Consider the following 12,925-nt stretch of genomic DNA (forward strand, 5'->3'; position numbering starts at 1 on the left):
GGACTAAACAGCTGTCTGGCCAAAAAAATACTACATGTCAGTGGGACTATTCAGAAAGAAGCCTTCAGTCTGGTAGTGAGCATAAAGATTAGACATGAAGGTCATATCGTCTGATGACTTCAGAGTGACTTCATACCAGAGTGATGTGCACATCAGGGTAAAAAGAGAAGCAAATCACCCATCATGCACTGAGCCCATTATATGAGCCTCTGGAGGCAGTGTTATGATCTGGGGATGCTTCAAATGGTCAGGTCTAGACTCAGCAACGTTATGTGGCAATAAAATTAAGTAGGCTGACTAACTGAATGCACTGAACAACCAGGTTATCAAATCTGTGGAGTTTTTATTTCCTAGTGGCACGGCCATATTCCAGGACTCAGATTGCTGGTTCTGGCAGGGAATTATTTTTAGACATGAATTTTTAGGCATCACATCGAGCACTGTAATCAAAGCTAAAGGCAGTCAAATGAAAAGTTTTTTGCGACCAGGCCACACTTCAATACAAATCAAAGTTATGGTTATGAAATGCATTGTATACCACACTTTTAAATCGCTATTTTTTAGATGTCAAAAAAATAAAAGTTTGTCAGGAGTCAATGTTTCAGTGATTCTGACAGTGCATTACATCCTGTACTAAACATCCAGCCATTGCTTAAAGGATAAGCTGATTTAATTTTTACAATATGTATTTTTATTTTTTACAAGCATACATTTCAGCATTACATAGAGGATTATGGTGATATCAAACTATCAGACAGAAGGTGGTGACGGAGTACAGTTTCTCACTCAAATTCATATCTTGCAGAAAAAAATTAAAAGAGAAAATACGCCTATACCTGGTGCTTAATGACTTTATTTTTGGTACTACTGTAGTTGAGCCTTTAGTTACAGTTTTGCTGATCCTCAGCTCTGACTGTGGTGACTGCAGCTCATCATGCAAACTGCACACAAGAGTCTATGATATACAAAATGCATACTTTATAGGGTGCAAAAAAAGAAAAAAGGCTTATTCAGCAGAAAATTGATTAATGAGTAGGTTCTCAACCTTGGAGTCACATGAGGTGTGAATAAGGCTTTTCTCTCTCTCTCTCTCTCTCTCTCTCTCTCATATATATATATATATATATATATATATATATATATATATACACTTACTACTGCACTATATATATATATATATATATATATATATATATATATATATATATATATATATATATATATATATAGTGAAGGGTTGGGAAACCCTGCACTAATGTTTTAATATTTTTTTATCTTTCTTTATCTTATTTGTTTTTTTTAAATATCTATCTATCTATCTATCTATCTATCTATCTATCTATCTATCTATCTATCTATCTATCTATATACGTTCAAAATGTTGGGAAACCTTGGTTCTCCCTTGAAATAAAAAGACTCTGCGCTGGCGTTACAGACGAAGAGACTGTAAGCTGTTAAAAACCTCTAGATTCTATTAAGCATCGTTAACATTTTATAAGAACCTCCAGGACACCTAGACCAGAATTAATACTGCATGAAATGAAAATGTCACCAGGATTATAATGGCAGAATTACTCTTATTTGCCCTTCATGTGATCTATCCGTTTTCTCTACTAAATATCCAGGAAATCTCAGATGACCTACATGGCAAAAAAAAAAAAAAAAAAGTTTCACAGTTTTAAGAGACTTTTCCCACCTCACTCTTTTAGCACCTTGTTTTAGATAGCGAGCTATGACTGTTTAAAAGGTGAAAAGGTCAATAGATTGGATAACGTTTTTAAGCAAACCTGTTGCCGCTTCTCAAACTCCAGCTTGATGGGTAACTTGATGCAGTTGCAGGTGTCGTGGTAAGTCTGCTTCAACGCTAGCTCCATCAGGTGTTTGTGGTATGCTCCTGCCATGTTCCCACAGATAAAAATTATTACGTTGGCCAGAATCTGGGGAAATGTTAACAGAAACAAACAGGACATGAGATGAAGCATTCCTATACCTGGTTCCTAATGCCTTTTTTTTTTTTTTTGTCATTACTGTATTTGAGTCTTGGAGAAGCGCTTATGGCCAAACATCCTATTGTATTGAAATTCCAAGAAGTATTGCTTTTATAGTATGTGTGTTCAAATAATTCAATTTTATTCTATTACATTTTTATTTGTATAGTGCTTTTAACAATTGTCATTGTGGAAAAGCAGCATTACACAATCAATTAGAATATAAGAAGAAATAACAAGGCATAATCATAATCCATAAATTTTGAATATTAGGAAATTTAATCTCTGACATTGCATACTGCCCTTTTGGGAGAAGAACACAAAAAAACAACAGATTTGATGTGGATGAGTAGGGTTATCACATTTATCCCAATGTTTCCCGTGTTTTACAGAAAATGCCCATCCCATTATTTCATTTTTTAGAGAGTTGCTTGTGCATCACATGACTACAATTCACATTTCATCAATGGCAGTACTCATGAGGTTTGATCACTAAAACGCTTTGCTTTTTCCCCCTTACAATTTCACTATCCCAAGCCTCAAGGCTCAAAGCATGACTGTTTCTGACCAGAACAGACCAACAATCCAATCACGTTCTCAGCTGGAGTGAAGCACAGTTATTGGTTTTGGTGTTAGCAGCCCAGAAAGAAGAACCGCAGCTGTGTCCTTCTCCTTTCTTCCCCATTTCATCCTTCATTGTTCAATTACGTCCCTGGAAGGCTGTGTCTCTGATTCTTCTATGCCTTTTATCTCGTCTTTAGACAACCATTTTTAACTTCGCTTTTGTGCTGTAAAGAGCATCAAAGGCTCACGTCCACTGGGTATAAGATGGCTTTTCTTTTTTTGTTTTTTTCCCCCCCTAAGGGTTTAAGGCAAGAGCATCAGACTTGGATGGGCTGGCTGATACACACAGCCGATTTGCTTCAGTCACAACTTAAACACCCATCCTGTTCATGTTTTGATTCACTGTCTGGCCAAATTAGCTTTCGAGACATTAACAGTCCAGAGTTATTGCTATTGACATAAAAATGACTCAAAGCAAATTGTACCAAATTAGGAAATCTATAGCTGTTTGCATATGCAAAAATGTATGAACTGTATGACTACATTTTGTTGGATTGAATCCTCTTGACGGGAAATGCATTAGGGGTTCCTGCTTTCTGGGTCAAAAAAACAAAACAGTTATTATCATTTGTGTCTAATACAGTACTTTCTTCTGACTGACAATACCTGTTTGTACTGCACTGTTTTTACCATCTGCACATACAGTACATTATATACTTACTTATACATACGTATACATTAATATTTTTTGCATAATTTTTTATCTTTTTTAGTCTAATTTACTTTATCTTTATTGCTGCTGGTTTCTCTCAACATAATTTCATTGTACTACAACAATGACAAAGTTTGTGCCATCAGGACACAATGTTTTACCAACCTTTCTTCTGCTGACTAGGAGAGGTTTCTCCTGTGGCCATCATTGGCCAAAGCAAAAGTTTTCTACAAACTCTGCAGGGTGCATTGATGAAAGGAAGTATTCCTAAAAAGAGCAATAAGTGACTGCTTTGAGCTAAGTAGCCAGCAGGGCCTTTGTAATGGCTCAGAAATTAGATTTACAGCAATAATGCAGTATACTATAAACTGGGAACAATCCCTGTAAAATTTTACAGCTGAATTAAAATATCCTATATTATGAACCTACAATAAATGAAAGTAAGATTCTGATCTATATAGGAACGGATGACTCATTTCCAGCTAATTACAGAAAAGTAGTATTTCTTAAAGAATAGTGGTTGAGTAAAATATGAGAATATGGGTGAAATTAACTGTTGCTACAGTAGGTACACTACTGTATAAACCAATCAGGCATTCATTAGGTACTGGTGTTAAACCGCTCTAAAGCAATCACTTGGCAGTAACTCAATGGTCTGGCATCTAAATAAAGTGAAGAGGAAGAAAGGTGAAGAAAAGTGACTTTAAGCGTGACTTTGGTTGTTGTTGCCAGGCGGGCTGGTCTGAGTATTTCCTAAACTGCTATTCTTAATCTACTGGGATTGTCACAAACAACCATCTCTAGGGTTTAGAGAAAATGATCAGAAAGAGAAAATATACGCAGTGTAAGGGAGCTCTCTAGGGTGAAACTGTCTTGCACACACAATCACTCACATTGCACACACAATACATTAAATCTTAGCTGATGGGCTACAGTAGAAGACCACGCTAGGTGCCACTCCTGTCAGCTAAGAACAGGAAACTAAGGCTATAATTCACAATTTTGGCTCACCAAATTTGGACAATAAAAGATTAGAAAAATGTTGCCTTGTCTAATAAGCCGTATTTTCTGTTGCTTGATTTGGTGAGTAGGGTCAGAATCTGGCATAAATGACACAAAAGCATGGATCCATCCTGGGCAGCTACTGAAGGTAGTCGAGAGTTAAGTAATTTAGCTAAGAACTCACTTTAAATATAGAAATATTCAAAGTTGCTAACGGTACTGCATATATTCTGTAAGGAAGCATCTTTGAGAAGGTGCCAGAATCAGAGGTTAGGTCCAGGTCTGTTATTTTAAAGTTGCCAGAATGCAGAAAACAATGTTGTCTAAGATCAGATTATTATTACAGTATATTTCTGGAGAGACCCCACATTTCTGACTTTAGGTATAAAATCCTCCCTATTTGCTTGGCCTCAAGGTGGGCAAGTGCTGTTTGACAGGTGAAATCTGACAGCTGCTTTAAAACTTTTAAAACTAATGACGGTGTGTTAAAGCAAGTGCTGAGAGAAGTCAATTTTACTTATATTCCTTGAATAGTAACTGAGTCATTTCCTTACTCTAAATTTACATAACAAGTGCATGAAACCTGCTGGAATTTTTCTGAGCATCTGAAAAAACAAATTAACAAACAACAATTAAACAATTAACAACTAATTAATAATTAATAATAATAACAATTAATAATAATAATAATAATAATAATAATAATAACACATTCCTGAATTATTAGTTTTAAGTCTAGTGGTGTGTTCAGATCCAAAGAAACATCTCAGGAACTTCAAATAAGTCATGTTGCAACAGTCTGTAGCCATGAGTGTCTGTTTAGATAATATCTGCATCAGACATGCAAATATATGATGAATATTTGACACAACGTTTATGCATACACTGCATAAAAACAACTGGACAAATCCGCTGTGACCACAAAATAACCCTAGTGTTTTTAAAGAGAAGTTTTGACCATGGGAGCTCTTGCTATTGCCACCTTGGCAGGGAGTCCACCTCAACTTAGGTTTAACCATAAATGGCTTTATGGGCAGCATGTGGATGTGGGTTGGAACACATCTACTTATCTCAGTTTTAACGAGCTAGTAAATTTAGCTTTAGTGTACCTAAAATGCTAATTTGGCTAATGTTAAATTATATGATAACATCATTTTGGATTTGATGAAGCTGTGTCATCCATGCCCTACACATCGCCCCATTTCATCTCTAACATTTCTTGTGTTAAGTTAAACTACAGCGGTTTCAATAAGCCTATTTTCTAAAGTGATGCATAACAGACAGCTAGCAATTTGAATTACTTAAATTAGCCACAACTGTCATTATGTATAGCGTTATGGCTTAATGTAATTTTAACTAATGAGTTACATAAAAAGTCAACCCTGTACAATCAAGAATGCAAAACCAAGCTATTGAGACCGGGCTATTTAATACCAGACTGCAAACATATTTGTTTCTGTTGTAAAGTTGTTGGCTACCATGGTGGCTTCATTTTTCAGAACCGGAGGTTGCCCCTTGATTTTACACCTGCAACAATATTGTTGTAATACCATTGTTCTGATCCTGGGATAAAATTTTGATAAATTTAGGTATTTAAACTTAAAGGCTGGTATGATTTTCCAAATTCATAAATGGAATTTTGCATATTTAATACCTGCACGTTACTCAGAATCTTTTTTTTATATGGAATCTTTATTTCCAAAGGCACTGTGAGGCCACAGCAAGTAAAAAAGTATATAAGCTACTAACACCTCAAACTGCAATTTGAATGTGAATTTGATATGAAACATGTCAGAAAAAAAAAATCAGACAAATTAGCAGGCTCATTTGGTTAGGTTTGTGCTTGGGTTTTGTGTTTAATGTACTGAGATATCATTCTTGAAAACAAAGTTTATTATAACAAGAAATAATAATAATAATAATAATAATTCTAAAAAACTAGAAATCTTCATTTATGCTATTTCTTTCATATGGCGCCAACTTATCTAAACTTGGCAACCTCATGAAACAACTAAACTTCTGAATCTGTAACTTTACAATCATCACTGAGTGGGCAATGTATGCTTTTAAGGTATTTTCTAGGAAAAATGCTAACTAACATAAATAAATTACTGATATTCAAAATAGGCGTATCCAGTAAGTCAAACCGGGCAGAATAGCAGAACATAGTTATGCAAATTAAAGTAAAATCTGCCTTTATTTCTCCTTATATAACTCTGCTACACTTATGCACTTATCCCAGTGTTTCACTAGTGCCTGGACACCATCAGGGTAGAAAGTTTTCTCAGTGGTGTTGGTGAATGATTGATTGGATATACAGTTTCCACAGACACAAGTGTCTCTACTGAGTTGGTGACAAGTTATCCTAAGAAAAATTAGGTGTCCCACTCTCTGAAGGTGCACTGGAACTCCTTAAAAATATTTGCACCATTCAAAAGCTTTATTGAAGGCCTCCGAGTGGCGCAGTGGTAAAGCGCACGCCCTATCATCCGGAGATCGCTGGTTCGAACCCCGGGTGATGCTGTTTTCCTCTCACAGCCGGAGGCACAGAGAGAGCTGATTGGCCGAGCTCTCTCGGGGGGGAGGGATGAGAGGTACTTGTGCTCCCACATTAACCACGGCTCTACAGCCAATCAGGGGCGTCTGTGAGCTCGCGCACATGGAAGGAGCGGCTAGCGCTTTCCTCCGAGTGTGTTACTCCGCCCCTAACGAGCGAGCAGTTCGAAAAGATGCGGTCGGCTCGCGTCACGTGGTTCGGAGGAAACACGGGATAGCTTTCGTCCTCCCGACTGAGTGGTGGTAGTAGTGGGAGCCCCCTAGTGACGGGGAGGAATTTGCCACGACTAGATTGGGGAGAAAAATCGGGGAAAAAAGAATCGGACAGGACTAAATTTATAAAAAAAAAAAAAAAAGCTTTATTGCAACTAAGAGTCACATCACTGGTCTGTGCTTGAAGTCTTTTGTAAATACTGCTTTTATGCCTTCATTCACCAGTTTTGTTTATACATAGGTTTAACCTTGTATTTAGTGTATTCTTTAAGGATGTCAATAATTTAAAAACACAAGACTACTATTTTACTGTTGTGTTGTGTTAATTAATAAAATGTCTTTAAATAGTTATAATATTATGTGTTAGTCAATAATAATAATAATAATAATAATTATTATTATTATTATTATTATTGTATAAACCATCTTCTGAAAATAAATAAATAAATAAATAAATAAATAAATAATCATTAAAAAAAAGCTTAGGTTTAAAACAAACAGCCAGAAGCCAGTAATTAATTTTAAATTTTGCCTGAAAAATTTGCATGTAAAAACAGAGATGCAGAAACAGACCTGTGACATTACTGTAGCCTGCAGTAAATAAACAGAGTCTGCTGTTGCCTTCATGCAACTGAGCTCTCTCATGGAATTTAATTATTCACATTGAGACACTTGACAAACAGTAAAGCTTTTCATTCTTCTGGCTTCTGGCGCTGATACACACAAGTTTACAGTCTGTGAAAACCTCTCAGTCTTAATCCTGTTCATAAATCACAGCCTCTGACATCATACACTTCCCATTGACTGATATTTATGCAGTTCAACGATTCTTTTGGAAAAGTTGTGAAAGTCTTTAGTTGAATGGAAATGCCATTGAAATGATTAAAATAACTTGTGCATACTTGCCTAACAAAACCTAAGATGCCTGCAGAGATTACTCCACAACATTTTAGTAGTGAAGATTTTATGGACTTCTTTAATGAAAAAATCGATAGCATAAGGAAGAAAATAACGGAAGTTCAACCTCTAATAGCATCTCATGATTTAGTTGCCTAGAGCTTCACATTTACATTTTCAGTGCTTTACAGGTATAGGACAGGAAGAGCTGTATAAACTTATCATCTCAGCTAAATCAACAACGTGCCTGTTAGACCCAATACCAACCAGATTTTTTTAAAAAATGATGCTTACAGTTGGAGAGCCACTTCTAAACATTATTAATTCTTCATTATATCTAGGTCACGTCCCTAAACCTTGCTGGCAGTTATTAAGCCGCTTCTTAAAAAATCTAATTTGGACGCGAATGAAATAATAAATTACAGACCGATTTCAAACCTTCCGTTCATATCAAAAATATTAGAAAAAGTAGTATCAGCTCAAATATGCACATTTTTGCAGGAAAACAACATCCTAGAAGAATTTCAGTCAGGTTTCAGGCCCCATAATAGTACCAAGGCTGCATCTCAATACTAGTCTTACTCGATCTTAGTGCTGCATTCGACACCATAGATCATAATATTCTCATAGATCGCCTACAAAATCATATAGGTATTCAGGGGCAGGCATTAAAATGGTTTAGATCCTACCTGTCTGATCGATACCATTTTGTAGATATAAATGGAGTACCGTCTGATGTAATGCCAGTGAAATATGGGGTCCCACAAGGGTCAGTTTTAGGACCTCTGCTGTTCTTAATATACATGCTTCCCTTGGGAAACATCATTAGAAGACATAGGATTAGTTTCCATTGTTATGCTGATGATACCCAATTATACATCTCAACAAAACCAGATGAAATACCCAAGTTGTCTAGATTAACCGAGTGTGTCTGGACTATTGTAATCCATTACTAGGTGGTTGTCCTGCATCCTCAATAAACAAGCTTCAGTTAGTCCAAAATGTAGCCGCGGGGGGTTCACACTAGATCCAGAAAATATGATCATATAACACCTATATTATCATCCCTGCACTGGCTACCTGTTCAATTTAAAATTAATTACAAAATAGTACTACTTACATACAAGGCTTTAAATGGTTTAGCTCCCACATACCTAACCAGTCTTCTGATACGCTATAATCCACCACGTTCCTTAAGATCACAAAACTCTGGACTTCTGGTAATTCCCAGAACTTTTAAATCTACAAAAGGGGGCAGGGCATTTTCATATTTGTCTCCAAAACTTTAGAATAGCCTTCCAGACACTGTTCGGGGAGCAGACACGGTTTCCCAATTCAAAAGTAGACTTAAGACGCATCTCTTTAATCTGGCATACGCGTAACTCATCCCATAACCTCATACAGTACTGTACATCTATCCTGAATGGCAACTACGCTAATTCTCTCCATCTTTTCTGTATTTTTCTACCCATCCCGAGGCATCTGGAGATTGTGCCAGCTTCAGTAGACAAAGGCCAACCCTGCGAGGTTTCTAAGCCATCCAGAGAAGGACCAGCTCCAGCTGGATTCTGCTTTATGATGGCTGGAGCTACACATCCTGCTCCTGTGCTTCCAGTGACCCAGACCCCATCTGCCCTCTGCACCTACTGACTCCCTGTGCTGAACTGGACTTCATGTTAATCTACACAACTTCTGTTATATTGAACTTTCACCTGCACAACACACATGATGTTATTTCTATCTGTTATCACCCAGATGAGGATGGGTTCCCTGTTGAGTCTGGTTCCTCTCAAGGTTTCTTCCTATTGCCATCTCAGGGAGTTTTTCCTTGCCACTGTCGCCGTCACCCTTGGCTTGCTCATCAGAGACATTTCATTCATCATTCATTCATCTAATTATTATCTAGACACATTTTTCTCACCCATACACACTTCCAAATGTTTTCTTTTCTTTCCTTTTCTGAAAAAAAAAAAAATCTTTAATTTTTTGCGAAGCTGCTTTGAGACAATGACCATTGTTAAAAGCGCTATATACATAAAATTGAATTGAATTGAATTGAATACTTCATGCCTCAGAGTTTGCCAGGTCTGTCTTGAGGATAATATCTAAGATTTTCATCACAAATATTACGGCTGTGGCGATAGAGAACAAACTTTATATATATTACATAGGCACTGAGTCCAATATTTTTCTAAACGTTTTCACAAAAGTGTTCCACTAAAGGTGAAGTCGTCAAAGGATGCCTATTAAGTGTGCTAGCTAAAGCTAGCTGGCTAATTAAATTTTGTATAAAGCTCTTTTTTACCAATTTTAAAGATCCTTGTTGGCAGATACAATAAATACTCCAGTGCTATCAATTGATTAATTCTGATAGGTCTGATAGAACATCAGTTTATGTTCTATGACAGCAGCTCCAAGTGAATATCATTTTTAGTGGTTCAGATAAGTAGACATAAAGAGTCTACACATTCCTATTAAATTTTTTTTTTTTTTTTTTTATTAAAACAAGAAAAAAACATTCTATGATCTTAAAACATCCTGTATTTTCCTTTTAGTTTTTACCAAGTTATCTGGTCTCAGAAACAATGCAACCACGGGGGGGCGCAATCCAGTGTCTTCTTGTGCCAGTCCCAAGTCTGGATAAATGCAGAGGGTTGTGTCAGGAAGGGCATCCGACGTAAAACATTTGCCAAATCAATGATGCGAATCAAGAATATAATTCCCATACCGGATCGGTCGTGGCCCGGGTTAACAACGACCGCCACTGGTGCTGTTGACCTACAGGGTGCTGGTGGAAATTGGGCTACTGTTGGTCGAAGAAGGAGAGGAGGAAGGCGTGTTCGTAAGCAGAGAGAGAAGAGGAAAGGCAAGAGTTTAGGAGTGATAGTAGGGACTTTAAATGTTGGGACCATGACAGGGAAGGGAAGAGAGTTGGTTGATATGATGCAGAGAAGAAAGGTGGATATACTGTGTGTACAGGAGACCAGGTGGAAAGGTAGCAAGGCTAGAAGCTTAGGATCAGGGTTCAAATTGTTTTACCATGGTGTGGATAGGAAAAGAAATGGAGTAGGAGTTATTCTGAAAGAGGAGTTTGTAAGGAATGTTCTAGAGGTGAAGAGAGTATCAGATAGGGTGATGAGTCTGAAGCTGGAAATTGAAGGCGTGATGTTAAATGTTGTTAGTGGTTATGCCCCACAGGTAGGATGTGAGTTAAAAGAGAAGGAGAAATTCTGGAGTGAGTTAGATGAAGTGATGCAGAGCATCCCCAGAGGTGAAAGAGTGGTGATTGGTGCAGACTTCAATGGACATGTTGGGGAAGGGAACAGAGGTGATGAAAATGTGATGGGCAGGTTTGGCCTTCAGGACAGGAATGTAGAAGGACAGATGGTGGTGGACTTTGCAAAGAGGATGGAAGTGGCAGTAGTAAATACTTTCTTCCAGAAGAGGCAGGAACATAGGGTGACATATAAGAGTGGAGGCAGAAGCACTCAGGTCGACTACATCTTGTGTCAACGTTGTAACCTGAAAGAGATCAGTGACTGCAAAGTGTTGGTAGGGGAGAGTGTAGCCAGACAACACAGAATGGTGGTGTGTAAAATAACCCTGGTGGTAAGGAAGGCGAAGAGGACAAAGGCAGAGCAGAGGACAAAGTGGTGGAAGCTGAGAAAGGAAGAATGTTGTGAAGTCTTTAGGGAGGAGTTGAGACAGGCTATGGGTGGTCAGGAAGTGCTTTCAGTTGACTGGACAACTACAGCCAATGTGATCAGGGAGACAGGTAGGAGGGTACTTGGTGTATCATCAGGTAAGGGGAAAGTGGACAAGGAGACTTGGTGGTGGAATGAGGAAGTCCAGGAGTGTATACAGGGAAAGAGGCTAGCTAAGAAGAAGTGGGACACTGAGAGGACTAAAGAGAGTAGACAGGAGTACAGGGAGATGCAGAGTAAGGTGAAGGTAGAGGTGGCAAAGGCCAAACAAAGAGCATATGAGGACTTGTATGCTAGGCTAGACAGTAAGGAGGGAAAGGGGGATCTGTACAGGTTGTCAAGGCAGAGAGATAGAGATGGGAAGGATGTGCAGCAGGTTAGAGTGATTAAAGATAGAGATGGAAATGTACTGACAGATGCCAGAAGGGTGATGGGAAGATGAAAGGAGTACTTTAAGGAGTTGATGAATGAGGAAAACGAAAGAGAACAAAGAGTAGAAGAGGTGACTGTTGTGGAACAGGAAGTAGCAAATATTGGTAGAAGTGAGGTAAGAAGGGCGTTGAAGAGGATGAAGAGTGGAAAGGCTGTTGGTCCTGATGACATACCTGTGGAGGTATGGAAGTGCTTAGGAGAGGTGGCAGTAGAGTTTTTGACAAGTTCGTTTAACAAGATCTTGGAGAGTGAGAGAATTCCAGAGGAATGGAGGAGAAGTGTATTGGTGCCAATTTTTAAGAACATGGGAGATGTGCAAAGCTGTGGCAATTATAGAGGTATAAAGCTAATGAGCCAGACAATGAAGCTGTGGGAAAGAGTAGTGGAAGCTAGGTTAAGGGTGGAAGTGAGCATTTGTGAGCAGCAATATGGTTTTATGCCTAGAAAGAGTACATAAGATGCAGTATTTGCTTTGAGGATGCTGGCAGAGAAGTACAGAGAAGGTAACAGGGAGTTGCATTGTGTCTTTTTAGATTTAGAGAAAGCGTATGACAGGGTGCCAAGAGAGGAGCTGTGGTATTGTATGAGGAAGTCTGGAGTGGCAGAGAAGTATGTTAGAGTGGTGCAGGACATGTATGAGAGCTGTAAGACAGTGGTAAGATGTGCTGTAGGTGTGACAGAAGAGTTTAAGGTGGAGGTGGGTCTGCATCAAGGATCGGCTCTAAGCCCCTTTTTGTTTGCTCTGGTGATGGACAGGATGACAGATGAGGTAAGACAGGAGTCCCCATGGACTATGATGTTTGCAGATGACATTGTGCTCTGTAGCGAGAGCAGGGAACAGGTGGAGGAAAATTTGG

At 38.2% G+C, this 12,925-nt stretch overlaps 1 protein-coding gene across 2 annotated transcripts in view; it reads right to left on the reverse strand.

Annotated features, from left to right (window-relative positions):
* The window catches only part of adcy2a (adenylate cyclase 2a), a 163,380-nt gene that overhangs the window by 32,797 nt on the left and 117,658 nt on the right, over positions 1-12,925 (reverse strand). For both annotated transcript variants that reach the window (XR_008357924.1, XM_053494388.1), the window contains exon 4: positions 1,788-1,937. Coding sequence is in view for 1 of the 2 variants with exons in the window: in XM_053494388.1 (XP_053350363.1) it covers positions 1,788-1,937 (150 nt within the window). In the remaining variant the exon portion in view is untranslated. The remainder of the gene's footprint in view (positions 1-1,787; positions 1,938-12,925) is intronic.

This window comes from Clarias gariepinus, chromosome 4 (genome assembly GCF_024256425.1).
Source record: "Clarias gariepinus isolate MV-2021 ecotype Netherlands chromosome 4, CGAR_prim_01v2, whole genome shotgun sequence".
Lineage (NCBI taxonomy): Eukaryota > Metazoa > Chordata > Actinopteri > Siluriformes > Clariidae > Clarias > Clarias gariepinus.